This window comes from Primulina tabacum, chromosome 11 (genome assembly GCF_025594145.1).
Source record: "Primulina tabacum isolate GXHZ01 chromosome 11, ASM2559414v2, whole genome shotgun sequence".
In the NCBI taxonomy this organism is placed as follows: domain Eukaryota; kingdom Viridiplantae; phylum Streptophyta; class Magnoliopsida; order Lamiales; family Gesneriaceae; genus Primulina; species Primulina tabacum.
Genome location: NC_134560.1, coordinates 7,162,539 through 7,184,261, shown reverse-complemented (window position 1 = coordinate 7,184,261; position 21,723 = coordinate 7,162,539). Strand labels below are relative to the sequence as shown.

At 33.6% G+C, this 21,723-nt stretch overlaps 3 protein-coding genes across 5 annotated transcripts; all 3 read right to left on the bottom strand.

The window, feature by feature from the left end:
• Nucleotides 1–4,104: 4,104 nt before the first annotated feature.
• LOC142518715 (pathogenesis-related genes transcriptional activator PTI6-like) lies at nucleotides 4,105–5,278 on the bottom strand. Its single transcript, XM_075621525.1, has one exon. The coding sequence runs from the start codon at nucleotides 5,250–5,252 to the stop codon at nucleotides 4,299–4,301; it is 954 nt and encodes a 317-aa protein (XP_075477640.1). The 5' UTR covers nucleotides 5,253–5,278; the 3' UTR covers nucleotides 4,105–4,298.
• A 3,302-nt stretch (nucleotides 5,279–8,580) lies between these two features.
• On the bottom strand, nucleotides 8,581–13,057 carry LOC142518632 (ubiquitin-conjugating enzyme E2 28-like). The gene is made up of 5 exons (XM_075621423.1): nucleotides 12,930–13,057; nucleotides 12,715–12,804; nucleotides 11,360–11,487; nucleotides 10,758–10,862; nucleotides 8,581–8,911 (listed from the first exon to the last, which is right to left on the bottom strand). Exons 2-5 carry the CDS (start codon nucleotides 12,782–12,784, stop codon nucleotides 8,768–8,770), a joined length of 447 nt encoding a protein of 148 aa, XP_075477538.1. The 5' UTR covers nucleotides 12,785–12,804; nucleotides 12,930–13,057; the 3' UTR covers nucleotides 8,581–8,767.
• A 1,224-nt stretch (nucleotides 13,058–14,281) lies between these two features.
• LOC142519048 (common plant regulatory factor 1-like) lies at nucleotides 14,282–18,419 on the bottom strand. 3 transcript variants are annotated; one of them, XM_075621940.1, is made up of 13 exons: nucleotides 18,265–18,381; nucleotides 17,858–17,949; nucleotides 17,124–17,255; nucleotides 16,996–17,040; nucleotides 16,817–16,909; nucleotides 16,641–16,721; nucleotides 16,180–16,340; nucleotides 15,835–15,892; nucleotides 15,701–15,749; nucleotides 15,428–15,624; nucleotides 15,129–15,206; nucleotides 14,911–15,036; nucleotides 14,282–14,829 (listed from the first exon to the last, which is right to left on the bottom strand). In XM_075621940.1, exons 3-13 carry the CDS (start codon nucleotides 17,181–17,183, stop codon nucleotides 14,614–14,616), a joined length of 1,164 nt encoding a protein of 387 aa, XP_075478055.1. In that variant the 5' UTR covers nucleotides 17,184–17,255; nucleotides 17,858–17,949; nucleotides 18,265–18,381; the 3' UTR covers nucleotides 14,282–14,613. The 3 variants fall into 3 exon arrangements, with proteins under 3 accessions (XP_075478055.1, XP_075478054.1, XP_075478056.1); XM_075621939.1 differs by lacking the exon at nucleotides 17,858–17,949 and having other exon boundaries at nucleotides 18,265–18,419; XM_075621941.1 differs by lacking the exon at nucleotides 17,858–17,949 and having other exon boundaries at nucleotides 15,701–15,740; nucleotides 18,265–18,419.
• Between the last annotated feature and the right edge of the window lie 3,304 nt (nucleotides 18,420–21,723).

Here is a 21,723-nt window from a genome sequence, read left to right as displayed (position 1 = left end):
CAAAGCAAATGAATCAATTTTCTTGTAATACAATATACTATTTGGAACAACCTAGGATAGGAACTTACCAAGGACTGATTAAGATCGGAGAATTGGAAGTTCATATTCAAGGAATTCCAGGGAAAGAATCAGATCAACTGATTCTTGGACTAGAGTTTCTCGAGGAACACAAACCTTGGAAACGTCTAGAATTTGGAATGGAGTTTATGGCAGAAGATAAGATGTGAAAAATCCAATGACCACAAGCTCATTCTCCATATACATTACAGTAGGAATGTTGTATGAACAATATAAGGCAGAATACTTTGCTGCTTATATTGATTCAGGTGCTGGAATATGTACAGCAAAACGAGAAGTTTTTCCAAATAATTTGGAAGAAGAATTACCAAAGATTGCTGGAAGAGATTTTTCCAGAAGAATCTTAATCTTATGTAAAGGGATTAAGATGACTGAAATAATGATTGGCGATGCTGGACAAACACCTTGGTACAAGGTAAAGACACCACCAATTTATTTTCATGATACAGGAGCTGACATATTACTAGGAAATAATTTTCTACAAATGTTCAAATCCTATACTCAAGAAAATGAGACTAGGCGATTAGTGTTCATAACACCCTGTGATCACAAAATCATAGTCCAGATACTACGAGAGGCATTTTATACTACATCACCCAGCTTACTGGAAATTTCAGGACTACCTAAATGGATCCAGGAAGCTGTTCTTGAAACTTGGGCGAATATTGATTATTTGTCCAGAGGAGATGTTTTGGAGCTATACTTTTTCAGTGCAGTACCAGAACCAGCAGGGAAAGGTTCACACAAAGCCTTTCATTTCATCAAGTTAAGGAGGCCAGATACAAATATTCAGAAATTTATCAAGGACCCTCCGACATAAGAAACACCCCTGGTTGCTTCAATAACAGAAGACGACATGTCAACCAGAAGAGCATGGGTTTTATGGGTCTGTCTCACTGAGATGGACAAAGTCAGTTTCCATTCAAGTTTTATCAAAATTCTTTGAATGGATCGTTCCTGTTAAATACAATGACAGGAAAAACCACAAGTTTTGCAGAAGAAATATTTGAAAAGAAAAGAAATCTTCTGTGAAACAGCAAGCTGCCGGCAAGTAAAGAGACTCGTCGGAAATTCTGCAATATGGCACATGTAGGAAGATGGTTAGAAAACATCTGTCCTGAATGCCAGAATCAGAAAGAACCAGATTTCGGTAAAGGTTTCAAACCGAGATCTGATCGGAAACATTTTACCGAAACAAGGACAAGCAGGGAAGGACCACAATCACATTTTCCTCGAGGAAGCAAAAAGCCAAAGATTCCTCGACAAAGTTAAAAGGAACATGTGATCATCCCACCAAGAAAAGAAGGACCACCATGTGAAAAATCATGTGAGTGGAATTCAAGGAACCACCAATAATCGGTGGAAAAAGAATAAGGACCACCGATAATAGGTGGAAAAATGACAAAGGACATTGGATTCCTTATCTTTAAAGATAATGGAAATCTTATAAAAAAACAAAAAATCTGGACCTAAAATTCTTACTATAAATAAGGGTAAATGTGAACCAGTAAACCAAACCAGAAAGAAATCTAAAGAAAATGTATTACACATATCTAAAGGTTTTAAAAAGGAGAATCAAGTATAAGAGAAAAGAGACAGATTCTCTTAAATGGCTAGTCCAACGATTCCAGGAAAAAAGAGATGAGATTACTGCAGATCTCTTACATACTCATCGTTACTGGTATCTTGGAGAGGTAAAAGAAGATGAGAAGTTAATTTCTAGATTAATAATCTAGAAAAAGACAGTAACATCTCAAGGGACCACTCAACCACTATATGATCCATGTGCAAGCTGTAAAGGTTTATGAATATTTGAAATCCGAAGTTCAAATCCGAAGAAGCCTTCTATAAATAAGACAGGAAGAACGAAGTGAAGATCATCGAACATTTTCCTCATTTCTTTCAACAATAAAATTGTAATATTCTCTTTCCAGTTTATGTGTTTTTCAAGTTTCGGCTACTATTAGTAGCTAAACAAGTTTCTCCTCCTCTACAGGATGTTTCAATGTATTAATAAATGTTTGTGTTTGAATAAAGAGATCTTTGCTCTTAGCTCCTCTCATGTATTATTTTCAAAATTTTATCTTTTATTATACACCCTAAGGTAGGAAACGAATTAGGGTTGTGCCAAGTACTGCTGAAGGAATCTGCGTCGGTAACCATCGATTGCGATCGCGTGGTTGGACTGTGAGGAGCAGTTCGTAAAATACGGTGGATATAACCCGGTGGTACTCCGGTCAAAGAGGTAAAAGATTTAATTTATTTTACGGAAGCATGATGGGCCATTATTTATAAGAGAAAATCAATTAATAAGGTTGAGGGGTATTTTGGGAAAATGAGGAGTGGACGTAAAGTTGAAATATTTTAGGGAGTGATTGGTAAGTTGTCCATGTTTTAATTGCTAATCTATACGTATTAATATGATTTCATTTTTTGTCAAAATAACCAACTTGGATGAATCAAACATCTTATCAGTCAAAATAACACAAATAAAATAAAATAAATATTATATATTTGTCACATAAATGTGAAATTGTGCAATGTGTTTCAGTTTTTCTCGAATTGATCATCAAGCTTCTCTGACCATGATTTCTTCTTTTTTATTATCGCTGCGTGCTTCATTAATTATATATAAAATACATAAAGAGAGTTAAAAATTCAATTTCTCGAATTTGTATTATTAGTAAATGATAATAGATAAAACATATATAAAATAATATGGATCGAAAAAAATTCAAAAAAAAAAGTGTTTATTCATCCGTACATCGTATAGTAGAGAAAGTAACGCAAAATCAACAATTTAGATGTTGATAAATGACATACGTAATACATAGATAATACATCAGATATCAAATTTATAGTAGAAGTAAATAGTAAGCACAATACAAAAAAAAATGATTACATAACACTTAAAAATAAAAGAATATGACAATAAAATAAATAAATTAATTGAATTGCTCTCTTTTCGTTTTGCATTTACTCATGTACAATCCCTTGAGAGAAACCGGAGGCCAAAACTGTGGTCATAAATGTAAGAAATAATTATTATAGAATTTAAATCATGATTAATATTAACCTTTAATTTGACATTCAAAGTCATTGATCCGTTAACTTAAGAATAAATAATGTTCGAAAATTAAAGTTAATAAAAATAATATAAAATACAATTTTCGTATATGTCTTATTATATTAAACTCTGTAGCATTCGTGGCCTTTGGATATAACCAGATATATATTATTAATGTAAAGGGAAATTATTATTTTTTATCTAATACATTAACTTTTTGTAATTGAGATTTTGATCTTTATACTGTCAAATTTTAGTTTTAATCTTGTATCTTTCAATTTTTAGTAATTTTAATTTTTTCACCGAGAATATTGATGTAACATTATACGTCCGCAATACATCGGAGATGATTGCAACGTCAACACGACATCGAAAAAAAGATTCAAATTACCTATTGTGAATGATTTTTGTCTCTTTTCTACATACACGATGAAGTTCACTCCACAGATTAAGACGATTAATACCTATAAAAGGTACGCGATTACATTCTCTAGAGGGAAAAATACACAAAAATTGTAGAGTCTACTTATGAAATTTGTTTAAAATTTTAATATATAGTCTGGCTGAAGCTGAGATATTCGTATTAATTTTTGTATTTGATCTTTGTCATTGGTTGAACAAAATCCGGATTCTAGTGAGCGAGATCGAAATTTTTTGAAATTTGAAAAATATTTCAATTAAAAAGGCATTCATTCATTCATTCTTCTTCTGCTTTTTTTTCTTTTCTAAATAGATTGTACATACCATAAAACAAAATGAGTAAGTATATTGTGAGACGGTCTCACGAATCTTTATCAGAGACGGGTCAACTCTATCGATATTCACAATAAAAAGTAATATTGTTAGCATAAAAAGTAATACTTTTTAATGGATGACCCAAATAAGAGATATGTCTCACAAAATACGACCCGTGAGACCGTCTCATACAAATTTTTGTCAAAATAAAGATATTAAGTATGTAAATTAAAAGACAATTCATGAACTTACCAAAGAATCACTACAATTTACAAGATTTTTGCAAGAAAATACCAAATCCAATGCTACCAAAATTTATCATGTACCATTGTCATCACAAGAATTATTGCGTACCAACGATTCAAATTTCCTCTAAAACTCGGGCAAGTCGAAAAGGCTCCAAATCCCACTTGCCATTTTATGTCACCAAGAATTGGTCATCAAAGAATTCATTAACATCCAATGTTAAAGACTCAAAATCACCCCCTAAGTCAATCGCATCCCCATCTGTATTCAGCTCCAGCGGGGTGATTTCGTCGTAAATTAGCGGCGAAGGAGACCGAAAATCGAAATAATCCTTCAAAAAACATTGATCCAACGGCAAACAGTCATCGACCAGGAAATCTTTGATATATTGAGAGACCGGTTCGAATACAGTTTTTCCTATTTTTTTGAACTCGGTCCGAACCAAGGGGATATTATACGGAACCGGAGCTTTATTGTTATGGCTAAACCTTAAAGCAGAGGTGGGTGAACAGTGATTCTCACAAGGCTCTTCCTTTCCAGAATCATAGCCGGAGACCGATCTCAAAACCGCCGCCACAGACGGAGCCACCCTATTCAGCGGCTTTATGAAATTTGTCAGAGCATCCGGACCGCGTATCTGGATCGCAGCCCTGTCGTACACCAGAGCCGCCTCCTCCGCCGTGTCGTATGTCCCCAGCCAAACCCTCGTCCTCCTCGTTGAATCACGTATTTCTGCAGCCCATTTCCCCCACGGTCGCTGCCTGACGCCACGAAACTTCTTCCCCGCCGCTCCCACAACCCTCTGCTCCGCCACTGGCCTCTTTTTCTTCCTTCCTGCATCCGCAAGAGTCCTTTCTTGAGCAGTTCTCTTGCTGATCCTATTCCTTGTCTCAATTCTAACCTCACTCACATGCTTCCTCACTCGCCGGAAACTCCCTATTTCACATTCGTCACCTGAAGAATCAGTAGCATCACAATCAGTGACAGAAATCCTCACCAAACGCGGCGTTTTTGAGCTGAAACCACCTCCTCTACATGCATTTTCACACTGCCACACGGTGGTGATAGCCTCATGAACTGAAAACTTCATGGGTTTGGAGTCTTTCGGATCCATTCTCCATGACATGAGTGAGTTACAATACAAAAAGGAGGGAGAGAAAAGGTCATAATATTTTAGAGTAACTGATGGCTAATTATATTGAGAATAAAAGGAGTGAGTTGGAGAAATTACTAGGAAATGTGAGTTTGAGAATCCATTTATTTATGTAGTAAACTCGTAATTATTGGGATCAAATTTTAATGATGATAATAATAAGTAGACAAATTTAAAATGATTTTTATTTATAAATGGATATCATATTGAAAATAACTTTGATATGTTCGAGATTGCGACTTCCAAATCAAGGGTAAACTAGTATTTAACCCGTGCGATGCACGGGATGATATTATTAAAAATTAATTATTATAAAAAAATAATAGATATTTAAATTGTAAAAAAATAATATAATTATAAAAAAATAAAAATAAGAAACTATTTTTTCGCTAATTTTGAAAAAAAATTCTTAAATATAAATGTATGTCGACTAATTGTGTTACCCTAAGACAATGACATGGTTATATATATTATTATTTTTTAACATTTGATAAATAAATATTTTTAAATCAAATGTAATAAAACTAATAAGAAATAATCTTTCTTTTTTTAGAATTATCATTTTGGCGGAAACTTACTATTTTTGGCAAAAACTCTGCTTTTATATATATATAGATTTTGTTGACACTCCTTGCAAATTGTAGGTATTCAACCGGAAGCAGATCCCCGTAGCATGGGAAATCCCAAGTGTCCAACACTCACCGACTCATTCAATGAGGAAGTCGTAGCCGTACAACTTGGGCTTCAAGCAAAACAAACTCGTTCTGACACCTCGTCACCCACAGAATACGGCGTAATTTTTGTGTCTAATGACAAAGTTTTCATCCACACACCACACTTGTATGACTGATCATTCGTCTATACATCGTTATTGATGGTTCGGTCGACCCTACCCCTGCGGGCACTGCCTGCAAGGGTCGATCCAACGGCTCGGATTTTTTTCGAGCCAATTTTTTTTTTTTTTGTTACAGGGAGGTGGGCCCGGATCACTCGTGTGGAGTGATCCGGGCCGTTCATTGCACTGCCTGCACAGGTAGGTTGAAACAAACCGTTATTGAATAAATAATCATGATTTATCTGATCAATATACATATCATGTGTTGAATGAATTGAAACCTATGTGCACGTAAGTTGTAGCTGGTATGATTTTTCGTTCCCTTCTACAATCCAAAACTTTAGAGGAAATTACGGTGACTCCCGTGATTTCTATTTTTATCACCAATTTATATTTTTTATTCCAATAATTTACATTTTTTTTTCCTATCTTCCTTCCATTATACAATTCATGATATCAAAATTTTCGGAAATTAAATTTAGAAACCCATGTGTTAATTAAATGCTTTACGTATCTGAGCTTTCAATGCATATAACTTCATTCTTCGTCAACTTTGTGTGTGCGTTCATGCAAAAATATTTGGATGGATTTGTCCATTATATAAATAAATCGTATAAAGTCAATTGCTATTACATTTTCGTATCCCATCTCAAACTTGAAATTTTTTAACTCATTTCAAACAAAGGGAAGAAATATTAACTATGAACTCAAATTCGAGTTTTTATTTGTGCCATTTCCTAGAAACATGATCGCAAATTTATATTTTAAAAAATTATAAAAATTTATAATAACAAATTATTATTATGCATAATTAATAAATTACACAAAAATATACGAAATAAATATTTTTTAAAAAATAAAAATAAAAAGTACATAGAATTAAAGAAAATTACCTACGAACTTAATAAATTATTGTCCAAATATTTTACGAAGAATTTCTCGTTACATTTTCATTAAATACTCACGTTGTGTGTCATTCATATTTGAATCGTTAGTATCTTTTTCCATAATCCGATTTTCATGCTCAATCTCCCTCATTTCATATTATTTCAACTTCTCCTTCTTCTCCATCTCCCTCATTGCTTGCTTTCTCTCCATCATTTGGATTTTTGGAGAATTGAGTTTCATTGAACATATACATTTGCTCGTCGGTGTAAAGAGATTGGGAAAAACTATTCCACTGAGAATTGAATTGAAAAAAAAATTGGTTCGAGAGAATTGAGATCATCAGCGTTCCATGAATCCATTTTATATTTGGATTGAAGGAAATATATATGATGAATAATTTTTTTTAATGAACGTGGAATAAGTTGTAGTTTCTTGAAGACATAATTAAGTGAATTTATAAAAGATTGAAAAATATAGTCCTTATTTGCCGTTAGAGATTTTTATTTTCTATTTTTAATAAAAATTTTAAAATTTTTAAAGACTGGTATGATCTTGATCGTTAATCTACAACGACCAAGTCAACTCAATTATTCTTTTACTTTTATTAAAAAAAAAGTATTAATTATTTATTTTAATTTTTTATTAATTATTACAGTTGAATTTAATAATAATTAAATAAAAAAATTAAAAAAACAAATCCTCGTACCACATCCTCTCCCCCTTAAATTGGAAAGGGGCTACTGGCTGCTGACATGGGCCAAGAATCGTAAAGAATGACAAAAACTTGTGTAAGACGATCTCACGGACCGTATTTTATGAGACGGATCTCTTATTTGAATCATCCATGAAAAAGTATTAATTTTTATGGTGAATATCGGTAGAATTAACTTGTCTCACAGATAAAAATTCGTGAGACCGTCTCACAAGAGACCTACTCAAGTTGAATATAAACAAATCAAACCTCGTTACTTGCCAGTTGCCACCAAGATTCCCAATTATACAAATTTCCAAATCTGACAGCAAAAGTTACCCAGATCTAAAGGTTTCTTCTGATACATCTTTCATGGTTTTTTTGCAACCAAATGAGTCACCAATCACACTTGATAATTATATATCCAAATTTTATTTCAAGAAAGATGTGTCAATTCTTCGATCAGAAGTGTTGCGATCACAATTTAAATGTTTTGTTTGTTTTCAAAGTTTGCATGAACAGGATCGTTTTAAACACATTCCAATTTCAAGAAACTGACGGAACATAATGCCGATATCAGTAAATTTTTCAACTGAGGATAAGAGAACATGAATGCAGGATAAATGTTTTACTTGATCAGGAGTGCCTTTTCTCACTGGTAATGTGGCTACATGGTACTCAATCTAACGCAAACCTCCATTCGGCGATACATGATCGATTCAGGGACTTGGAACTGTCTCATAATAGTACTGATTAACATCCTATCAGCATATTCCATGCACAAATTATTACAACCATGTACTAGATTCATGGTTACAAATTTTTTTCAGAGGTATTCATTATTGTGCAGATCTACCTCTTATATCCATAAATAGTAGATTAAAAGATGATAGAAGTTACTCAATGTTACAGATCAAACATAGTCAATAGGACATGCCGTGTCTTTTCCAACAATCATTCCTCATAAACAATTCAAGACACCATTGCATCAGTTTCAGGAATTCTTCAACTATAAGATACAAGCGCACAAGCACATATTTATAAATAATAATAGGTCACCAGCGACAATTAATACTAACCCATAGCATATTTCTGAGTCCAGCTCCTTGCTGTTTGCTCGTACTTGGCTCTGTCTGTCTTATACATATGAGCAATTTCTGGCACCAGAGGGTCATCGGGGTTTGGATCCGTCAAAAGGGAACATATTGAGAGCAGTACCTAGAGACCACAACAATCAATCGTCAGAGGAACGGATAGGACTTTAATTTCAAGAAACAGATATAACAAGTTGCAAAAGCTTACAAATATAAGTTGAGAAGCTACACTACATTGAGCTCTTGCAACTATTATGTAGCTTTCATAGCTTATTCCCTTCACTCGCCTACCTTTTTGAATATCTAATTCCACACCAGATGCACATGTTTTTCCTCCTCACGGTTAAGAGACTCTGTAAAATCCTCCAGCATTTTAATTTTCATCAATTTCAAGTCAATGCTCAGGACCACGGGCAGCAAGGAACAAGGGCTGCACATGTTTTTCCTCCTCAAGGTTAAGAGACTTGGGTAAAATCCTCAAACATTTTCAGTTTCATCATTTCGGTTCAATTCGAGCTCAGATTAGTGGCAAAATCTCTACAACCGTTTGACGGTTGGTGGTTAATTTATTTTCTTAATCAACGATTGTTTGCCTTGAGTCCATACCGAATGTTTTAATATAGAGTAGTTTTGCTCTGTTGATATATTTAATCTCATGTATATATTAAACATGCCAATTTTCACCAAAGAGACCTCCATTAAACAAGAAATAGGTACACGTGTAACAGAGCTACCATGAAAATTGAAGGGGGCGGCATTGGTAAAATACCGCAATTCCTAAGACAACAGTGGCAGGAAAAATTAAAGCAACAATACATTACCTATATGCTACTTTATACTAGTATTATGTATGAGAATGCAATACCACCGTTAAGGGTGTAAATGAATCAAGCTCGAGATTGAGCTAGACTAAAAAACTACAATTTATAACTCTGGATCAAGCGCAGCTTAAGTTCAAAAAATTTGTTCATGAGCATGTTTGCGAGCTCATATCACGTGTTTGGCTAGTAAGCAAGACCTCAATAACGTGCAAAATGTTAATGAACTTCGTACATAAATTAAAAATAGTATTTTATCTAATAATAATATGATACAAAATATTAAATTATTTTTAAATTCATATAAATAATCTTTACCAGTCCATGACCAAATAAAGTTGGGAGCTTATGAAAACCTTAGCTTGATTGAACTTAACGCAAGATGGCTCGTCAGGCTGGTGAACCTGCTCAACTCATCTTACACCCCCAAAAACCACACAACCCCGAATTTATACTGCAAATATAAACTAAAATACAATACTACTTGATAGTTGATACTACTAATATATACTACTACTATTTATACTATACACAACTATTCTATAATACTTCATTCTAATATATACTACTTTATACTATAATATATCACTGTGTCCACTGACATACAAAATTTTCCACTATATACAAATTATGCGGTACTATATACTACATCTTATATATTACTATCTATTTTTATCTACAATACTATATACTACTACAAGGTGTTGAGCCATAGAAAATTGCTATGCTTATGCATCCATCCTCCCTACATTTGCATACATCACTAGAAAAACGAACAGTGAGCGGTAAAAGTGTTTCTTATATGACTTTAGAAGTAGAGAAAAATGGTGAGTCCTTGGAAGCTATGTGCTGTGCTGACGAATTGATGGGGGAGGACTTATAGAAGAGATGCATGAAAAGATTCAGTCTGAAGTGCATTTTAAAGCGTTTCTGGCTGCGAAATAGAAGATTATAGATTGCAAGAAATTAGGGAACCATTGGAAACAGAAAATTATCTACAGTAAGTGTTATAACTCATTGCAAAAAACAAATATGACAGGCTAATACACCTTTAATCTACTCAGTCAAAGCCGCTGTTCATTTTGAGATATAAGTGTGAACTTGTCACAGATTAAATTACAAGAAAGCGCCCAAGCAATAATCAGTAATAACCTTGGAAATTGTCAAGGCAGGGCTCCACTGCTCCTTCAAGATGTCAAGGCAAATGCTACCATTGCTGTTAATGTTTGGATGAAAAACTTTAGTCCGGAATGCAACCTGCAAAAGTTTAATCACGAAACACACAATACAATTTCAACAATGTTAAAGAGCAGGAAAGAATTTGATCATAATAGTCTGCAAGAACCAAATTAACGCTTATAGAAATTAGAAATTCAAGTTTTTCAATTTTCTAATTAATTTATTGACGCTTGTAAGGTAAATTGAAACCGAGTATCAGGTTTTTTCCACCAGATTCAGGTTAAAAATTACAAGAAATCAGAAGTTTGACAAAATCAGTGCTGGAATGCTGTAGCTCATATCCATAGAAGTCACACCAATGAAACCTTAGTTATTAAGAAACCGACTCAGTCTGAAACTACAAATAAAGCTCTAAGAAGTTGCATTCGAAAAGAAAGAGAAAGCAAAACCATTTCAACAGAAATCATGATCACATACAATGAAGGACAAATGTGGAAAGACTAATATTTTTTTATGACAACAAGCCAGTAAATAAAGAGCCACAATTCACAAACATTATATTATGAAATCCATACCTTTGGAGGTTTGAATGGGTAATCAGGGGGAAAATGAATAGTGACTAAAAACACTCCGCCGGCATAGGGACTATCTTGTGGTCCCATTATTGTTGCTTGCCAGTGAAACATGTCCTCACCAACAGGTCCTGTTACAACAAAAGGTACATCGTGTTTTCATTCAAACAAGGAAAAATGGTGAGAAAAAGGAATCCATTACTAATTGTGTATAGTTTAAGTGTCAAAAACAACCTATGGATACTTGCATATTATGATTTAACTTCCTTTAAAATAACACTATAATCAATAGAAATGTTTACACCATTCTGGACAAAAAGGAGGCAGGTAGCAACTTTGCAGTTGGTTTAAATGGATAAAGGCCGCGTAAATGGGACACAGACCACTAAAAATGTTCAAAGTTCTCAAGGTTTTTACATGATAAAGATATGCAGATGTAAGATAATGCATATATACTTGCAAATTTGCAATAGAATCTCTTCTAGCCAGTTACTTGTGAGCTCCAGTATGTTGGCGAGAGAACAGAGTTAATACAAACAAGTAAATGGATTGAAAACTACTACCTATGGGCACATAGCAAATACGACACACAAATTTTGATCACTGACACAATTCATAGTTTCATATATAACACAAGAAAAAATTTGCACAAATACTATCGATTCATGACAAACATCAAATCTGTCAACGCTTAGCTCAAGCTGCAGATCATAAGTAGCCTCAAGGTGTATGATTCAAGAGGCTTTATGGACGTACAATCATTATGAGAACATCACCGACTTTAAAAATTAACACAAAATTCACATAATATATTATTTTTTAGTAATATTCTGCACTATTCTACTAACATCAACATGTGCACCAACAAAATTTCCACAACCAAGATAGCATTTACCAGCAGCAATTGATTATAACCACAAACTCACGCTGTTCCTCGAATAAATCGTTAATCAACAAGTTAATAACCAAACTACTACTTTTTTCTTGATCATATTCACTAACAAACTCCACCGACTATCAATAACACCCCACCTCAAACTTTACAGCGGAAGTCACATTCCTGCTCCTTAAAACATTCAAAACAACAAAGGTATGTAAACCCACAAAAAATAAGCTAATCTGCACACGTAATAAATAACCATTATTCATGGCTAGGACAACATTTTTACCTGCAAACAGTAAAAACAACAGAACCACATCTACCTACACAGATTAAATGCCAATCTACACAAGAATTAACGAAATTCAAAATATCCCATATAAAAAAAATGACAACGTCAAAAAACAAGTAAACGAAATATAGACACATCCAGACACGTTAAAAAAAGCAACAGAAATGAAAAGAGTCAAAGATTTACCAGCACTGCAAGAAGTAGGGGGGTCTTTCTGCAAATCCTTGAGCTCCTTCAAGATCCGCTTCGAAGCCATCGACCCAAAAATTGCCCGATCTAATGTAAAATTTCACCAAGAAAAAAAAAAGACCCCGTAAATGTAAAACGTTGATAACCAAGAAAATTGTTGATTACATATGAAATATAAGGAGAATATATATTTCACATCTACGAATACGTACTGATTAGAAGTGAAAATGGGAGGCGATTAAGCCTAGCTTTCCCTTGGTTTTCTCCTGGTTTCGCTGCAGCTACTGTTGTTTCTTGACGCAAATCAACGACTTAGGGCAGGCGTTTATTTATATATTATATATTATTTACTTTTTTAATTTAATTAATTAAATGTTTTCTTTACGTAGAATTAATTGAGCCACGTGCGACATCAGCCAATGTAGTTGCACATTCTATTATTGCTTTTGCTAGTTCATCTCTATCCTATTTTGTATAGGAGATTGGAAATTTTTCTCTTTGGTTAATTCATCTTGTAACAAAATACTTATTACTTCTCAATGAATTACAAGATCTTGACCTTCAAAAAAAAATTGAAAGTAGACCACTAACGTTTAAGTTATTTTCAATTTTTAAGAGATGACGAATTTAAAAGGAAAATTTTTTTGTTTAAATTTTTTTTATATATTTCAATAGGGTAATAATGGTAATTACAAAATTAAATATTTTCTGTTTTTTAAAATAGTTATTCTAAAAATCTCACACTTAATAATATTATATTTATATATATATATATTGATACCCCATAAATAGGTCTGTCAAGATCAGATCCAAACCCTCGGCCCATCCCTAGATGGAAGGCTCATGACAGACCAATGTATTCTCTTATAAATATCAAGTTTGAATGTCTAATTGAGTATATTCACTATATTGTTTTTCAGCAGCAACTTTAGCGGCTCTCCTCTTATATACTCGGTCTCTGACTTGAGCGTCGGAGGGGCTACGCCGGGACACCCTCTTTTAACGATCTTTTTCGTGATTTCAGGCTTACAGCTCATTCGAAGCCTGCGCTAAGACTATCATCATCTGGTGGAATCGAACGTTAATTTACCATATATTTGTATTTAAGAATTTATTCTTATTGATTAATAAAACATATCTCGATGTAATTTAGCTAAAAACTTTAAATAAATATTCATCATTAATTAAAATCACAAAAATATTTTTCAACATATCCTCAGCAAAATCGTTTTTTTCCCAATAAAAATAATTTATTCAAACTAAACTTATTTAAATATTTTTAAAAAATTAAAATTCTTTTTTTTCAATAAAAATAATTTATTCAATCTATAATTAAATATTTTTTAAAATTGCAATTTCTATATCCAAACCCACTTCTAGAAAATTGGCATTTAAATATTTGCTTAAAATACTTGCACTCTTTTGGTATTTTGATTGATTGATACGGCTCCACGTACGGCAGTGACATGTTCAAATGATTACCCCATTGGACCCACATTGAGTCCCGTCTTTCTACCTTAAATTTATCAAAGATACAAGATAAGTCGGAAAGCTACATGCTGGGAAAACAGAGGAAAAAAATAAATCAAAGCCGAGCGAACAAAGTCCGATGTTTAAGAGCTCTCACACAAAGACATACAAATTAGACACCATCTCAATTCATCTTCGTTTAAATACATCCCAGTTAAGTCGTTTTTCCTTCCAATATACATTTGGTAGCATCCCAGCAAATCTGAACTTTAAAATGCTCTCCATTTTTGCTGAGATCAATGGTCAATCAATTAGATTTTGAGATATTACAGTAATACTATTGTGTTCCATTACTATTGTTAAAAAGCAAATTTTGGACTTCGAATTATGCCAAAATAACACGAGGTTCGCAGCTACTCTCTGCGGTCAGATTGCGGCCACGGCATCAGTCCTGGGGCTTTTATCGAGAAGCTCATGAAGCTTAGCTCCAGGACTACTATTTTCATACACCTCACCTTCGTCAGAATTATTGTTAACTCTAGCAAGTAGGTTCACCGTGCCATCTGGTTTTGGCCTAAAATCACCAATCTCGTGTATTGTTACGTCCTCTGTCTGGCCTAGTTGAGCATCTTTTAATTTTTCCTGAGAATTTGAAATCAACCATCAGCAAGAAATGGAAAGGCCTAAGGAAAAGAATTAAAAGGGTATTACAATTACCATTACCATTAACGTGGCGTTTTCGAGCTTCAGTTTCTCAGAGTTGTTGATTAATTTATTGATCTCCGATTTGATAGTCATATTCTCAGAAGTCAGCGCTTGAACTTTAATTGTTAGTTCCTCGTGCTCAGCCTGGACAAATAAGATGTTAAAACAAAAACCTGGAAATGTGAACTACTGATTACTGATTATTATTATTACTAATTCTAAATGTGGAAGTTGACCTGTTTCCTTAGTCTTGATCTTCTAGCTGATTCTCTATTGGATTGTTTCCTCCTCTCCCGTTTCAGCTCTCGTTCATTCTGCAATAAAAAATTAAACTTGCTGATAGTATAGATCAACCTCAAAAGTCTACCATGACACAAGAGGGGACATAGATCTTCACATATCTACCTTTATATAAATGCTGGCATCTTTTTTTAAATTCCCTTTTAAATATATATATATATATATATATAAATTGAAGCACCAGGGGAGGTGAACAGAACAGATGATTTTAGTCATAGATACTCTCAAAGTATACCTGCAACAAGGCTTCACCTGGCTTCGAAGTCTGTGGGACACTGGTTGGACTCAACTTCACATCGAAATCTGAGGGATCTTTCAGCACCAATGCAGTACTCGTGTTCTCTGATGTTTTTGCAGATATATTAGCAGGAGGCATCACCTTAACCACCTTATCAGAATCCTGACCCAATCTTTTACCCTTGCCATTTCCAGCTGCAACCAGGTTAAAGAAATGAATTCAGACCAACGTAGAATATGTTTCATAGTTTCACATGTACCACAAGCTTACCGCTGTTAGGAGATCCTGTTCGACTTCTTTTCTTGCCGCTCTGACAAATCTAGTAAATTACGAGTGAATTCTTATTATAATAAAAACTTTTCAGAAAACAAAAATAAGGAATGAACTGAGAAAGGAATCCTCACCCCAGTCGTAACTTCATTACTTACGTTACTTCCATCACTGGCGCCTTCAGTCTCCACACTGTTCACAGAGAATATAATATTTGTTGTTTAAGTTGCATCAAAGTTATTTTGCAACACCATAAGGATAAAAGCAAAATCAGGGCCAGATCCAATAAGGAGAAAAGGAGAGATCAACCCGTGGAAAATTCGTTAAAATTTCACATCTAATATTTTTATAAATTCACATTTCGCTCCTCCAAATTCCTAGGTCCCCCTCTGGTCGAGAGAGGTTCTCCCCAAAAAATTCTACATTACTGATTTAGAAACTTAGAAGTGGAATTCATAGTCATTGATAGTTCTACAAACCTTTGTGTGACTTCATTGTCCGCTGCATCTTCAGCGCTGATGTCATTTCCCTTGCCTATTGACATTGCAAGTCCATCAAATTCTTTCAACTTTTTCACAAATCTCCCATCAGAATTTCCGGGAGATTTGACTGGGGTCTCCATGCTCAAATTAGTTCCAGCCTGCAAACCATATTGTACAAAACTACAATTCTTAAGACATTTTATTTTGCTATTTTGTTTGGTCGTATCATAATGCAGCTTCAAAAATTTAAATGGAACACCAAAAACTAATAAAATGGCTGGCACAGGCGGTAACAGTTACAGAAGGTTTGGGGTGACAAATTACTTTATTTGTGGAGGTGGACCTAACCAAAAATCACACATACAATTTCCCCATTGAGAGTAGGATCTTCCCCTAGTTGGAAGTGTCCCTGATCTCAAGAATCCAAGATTTTTTAGTCCAATGTATATGAAACTTACCATATGGACTCCAGGATGTGCGTAGACGCCTCCATGAGCATAGAATGCAGCATATGGAGCCCCATAAGGAGGTATCATCGACTGAAAATAAAAGATTTAATCACATTTCATTACTTTCAGTCTACTAGTTCTTCAAAACTCAGAGAGGCCCCCTCATCCCTAGACCGTGCAAATACCTGTGGTGGTCCCCACATATAAGGTGGAGGAGCATGAGGGGCAGCGACAGAGTTATGATATGGTGGTACAGCAAGTCGGGGGCCATAATAAGCCTGAAGATTAGCTCCACTAGTTAACATCAGCAAATTCTCAAACATGATCACAAGAATTTTATAATAATGTCAATTTATCCGATCACCTGCATAGCGGCCCAATCAGGATAGACATGAAAGCTATTCTGGTCCTGCAAAAGCAAGACATTGAAAACATACTAAGCAAGAAACTTCAAATCGTTATGTTCAATCATTAAGCAATAATTATACGCACCACAGCAGGTGATGATAATGCTTCAGTCTTGCGAGGCTTCTCTTCTTCACTGTTTCCCATGGTAGGTGCCACTAACAGACCGCGGACTAAATCAAAGTATCAAACAGCGAGGGAGGAACGCCTTTGAAAAGCCTGAACGGTAATAAATGTTTCCGCACTTTAATAATACCTTAAATTTCAAGTCTCCAGTATGCATATAGTGCAAAGAATCATGAAGGCCAAACATCCATAAAAAAAATAGCCCGGAAAGCTAAAACGTTGGATAATTTGTCTTAGATCTTGAATTATATATATGGTAATAAATCTTTACCAACAGCAAAATCAAATCAGACATGTATCATAAACTTAATAGTATCAAATCTGGACGCCACGAAGGGGTAAGAAAATTTGGTTTCTGATGAAATGCAATTTATCAAAATAAATATCTACTACTAAAATTGAATAAAGGCATGTGAATGACATGAGAATAGTAAGATGAACAACAAATAAGCTACATCTGATCTGTCGTAATTACTTAAATTTCTAAACCATTTTCCCAGACGGTTTTATACGAACCTTGATGGAATCCAGCTGAATTATTCCAATTAAAAGAAAACAACTACAGAAGTTGTTTCATCATATTGCAACTCCAGATCCGTACGCGAAAAAGTACAAATGATTTGAATATTGATAATTAAGTGCATTAGTTGGTGAAAATGCAGCCACCAAATGGAGTAAAGACGAAAAGACTCGACAGGGGCTTCCTTGTCCTTTCCCATCCCCACACTCTGTACCGAAATTGACAAACAAACGGCCCTCTACTGAAAAACTGCAAAAGATTACCACCCTGAAATCTTCAAAACCAAACAAGATATTCAACACGGAAACTCCCCACCTAAGAAGAAGCTAAATCATTCGCCTTTCTCATCAAAACTCCATAAAGATATCTCTGCATACTCAAAAAGGACTAATTTCGAGAAACAAAAGTGAGATTTCATTCATACATTTAAGCTTCCTCTAATCCCCTAATTTCACAAAACTCGCAGTAACCAATAAATTCACTGATCTCCGAACAATCTCCGTCTCAATTTTTTTTCTTTTAAAAAAAACAGAACAATTCATACACATCAAAGAAAAAAAACATACTCCGCAGTTTACTAACCTCGATTAGCAAACAGCTGGAAAGCCAAATCATAAATTCCCGCGGCTGCTAAACCGGGCTGCACATTTTCTCTCTCTAAGTTGTGAATTAACCTTTTGGGGGAAAGAAGAAGAGGAGAAGCTGGAGAGGAGAAGAAAAAGGGAGCGCCAAGGCACACCGCCACGTCATCAACACGTGTCGGCTGTCACCTCGTATACATTGATGCATTGTCAGATGCTTTGCCATCAAATGTTGAAAATTGCATAGAATACATAAGAAATCTGATTTATTTTTATTTTTTTCATCATTAGACCTGATTAATTTAAGTAAATAAACCTAATTAATTTAGGTAAATAAAATATTTCATTCATTATTATTGGGGGCATTTTATTAATTATCTTCAAAATCTTTATTATATCGATCAAGTGATAATTATAAGATACTAACAAGTGTGTATAAAATAATTACAGTTATGTATATAAATCATGATTATGATCATTAATAGATCGAGTTGATTCATGAAATTTTGTTATAATTTTATATTAAATTTGTAATTTGTAAAGATAATATGTAAATTTTAAATTGAAATATATTTTATAATTATAAATATATATTATTTATCATAAAAACTAATTAATATACAACTTCAACATTTATATATAATATAATGTAAAGTAGATCTCTTGTGAGACGGTCTCACAAATCTTTATCTGTGAAACGGATCAATCCTATCGATATTCACAATAAAAAGTAATACTCTTATCATAAAAAATAATATTTTTTTATGGATGACCCAAATAAGAGATCTGTCTCACAAAATACGACTCGTAAGATCGTCTCACATCAATTTTTGTCGTAATATAATATAAATAATGCAAAAGTATCTAAAAAATCAGGTACCAAAAACTACCGTGCACGTTACTTTATTATATAAGAAAATAGGGAGGAGGTGGTTGGTGAATTGGCACGAAAAGATGGTGGAGCCTGAATAATATTTATTCCAACGTCATCATCTACCGACCACGTGTTCGCATCTCGCTCGATCTACTCGGGGCACCGTTGGCCAGCTATGGCACCACGCATGTGAATGACGTGTCCATTTTTAGGAATAATTAATTTATTACTCGATTAATATAAGTAGAAAATTAATTGGATTTGATGGAGCCTTTGGAATCCGGACCGGGCCCCGGAATTCAGCTCTGCTTGCTTCGTAGACGGTAGTAACGGAATTTTTCCAAGGAGTTGACGTGAAGAGGTAAGAGTCTTGGTCAATCGGATGATCATATTACGATGGCATATACCAAGTGATCGAGTGACATTGACTTGCCAACTGACTGATGAAATTTTGATAAAAATTACTCAAAATAAAATAAAGAGTGTGTTGAAAATAAAGAGTTGAAATCACAGAACGTTGAAAATAAGATTTGTAAATATTGAAAGTTCGTGTGTGATGATATATTTATTTTTAGATTATTTTCAAATAAATTCTATAAATATGTCTCTCAATTTGTGAAGAATAACACAATTGAGTAGAATTTTTTTTATAAAAATGTGTAGTTTAATATATTTTGTGAGTTTGAGATTTTTACTTTTTACCGTAAATTTTTATTTTTAACATAGATAAATATTTTAGGTAACGTGATTAATTATATAGTGATGATTGTGTGTGGGTTAAAAATCACTTATCAGCTTATTTCAACGATAGATCTAATAAACAATTACCATTGTTGTCTCATATTGGTAAATGAATCGATTTTGTTCGTGAGTTTTTCTAGCATATTCGATCGATGTTTGATTTTTATTCGAATTTATCGAATTCGAACATTTCCGAACTTTTTTTCGAGCCGAATTCGAGTCACAATTATTTTGTTTGATAGTTAGCGAGCTGCTCACGTGACTCGGTAGGGTTGACCCGTCTCACAGATAAACATTCATGATGCCGTCCCACAAGAAACCTACTCCCAAAAATTATATATTATATAACCAATACTACACACCACTCGAGTTATACACACTTTAAATCTCAATCTTCCACCATGTTGGATTCACAGCAGATATTGAGTAAAAGTGTTCATGTGCGACACACGAAATCAGCCGGATGTGCACAAATCAATATCTTATTATTGATTATACATTTTTGTTTATTCCGAAAACATAAAATATTGATTTAATTGAACTGTATAAAAAGTACATAAGTGTGGCAGAGGATAGGTCCGTCACTTATTCAATATTGGAAACAATTTAATGGAAAGGAGTACGTGTCAGTCACGAGCCTCCCACCGCATCTAACAATTTAATTCTCAGGTCCCCCACATTTTGACTCCGCGTCTAAAGGCATGTTTGGTTGGTGGAATTGAAACCAATAGGAAAACATGAGTATTAATTGATGAATTTGATCGCGAGTTAATGCTTTTGATTTAAGAAAAATATTTTAGAGATCATTTTAAATGTATTTGAAATATATTATAATTAATTTTGAAATTACAGCAATAATTTGAATATAATTTAATGGGGTGAATTTAAAATGTGCTCCCAATCTCCCATGATAAATGAATAAAAAACACGTACTTGAAATTTGAATATATTGTCAAACAAATGATAGATTTGTTATTATATTATAAACTGAGACGTCTAGCTTCAAATTCATACATCCGAATACAATAATTTTGTTCATTCAAGTCAAATAATTTGAACTCTATTGTCTTTAATACATCAATTCAACCACAATATAATTATCTTTTGTCGGGAGGGTAATAGAAACATGATATTTTGATGGCAAATAATTGATCACATGTTGAAAAAATGAAGGCAAAAACTTGTGTGAGACGATCTCACAGGTCGTATTTTGTGAGACATATCTCTTATTTGGGTCATTCATGAAAAGTATTATTTTTTATGCTAAGAGTATTACTTTTTATTGTGAATATCGGTAGTTTGACATATCTCACAGATAAATATTCGTGAGACCGTCTCACAAGAGACCTACTCAAAAATGAAATTACTAAGATCGGTTATTAGGAATAAATTACTATCTTTTATGGGATACCAATCCAAATATGATATTTAAGAAACATAACAATCTAAAACAGTTGAGTTTCACGATTACTATCAAGTAAATTTTTTGCTAAATAGGAAAATGTTCGATTATTCAATCAAATATCATATCTTTTAGATTGAAACATTGCCTAAAACGATAAACATTCGATGAGACAGTTAATATCTAACACAATTTAATTAATATCTAATAAAAATTTTGATAAATAGCGGCGACCAATCAACTATCAACTCTTTTAGATTATAACGTTACCTAAATGCAAGAGTCATTATATTACACACTCAACTAATCAAATTTCAATGTATTTTAATTAACTACACTTATTGTTGTCAGAGAAAAACAATATTAAAGAATCAACCATATCAAGATATTTAATCAAGATATTATTAAAGATAATAATTATAATGCTAAGATACAACGATTGT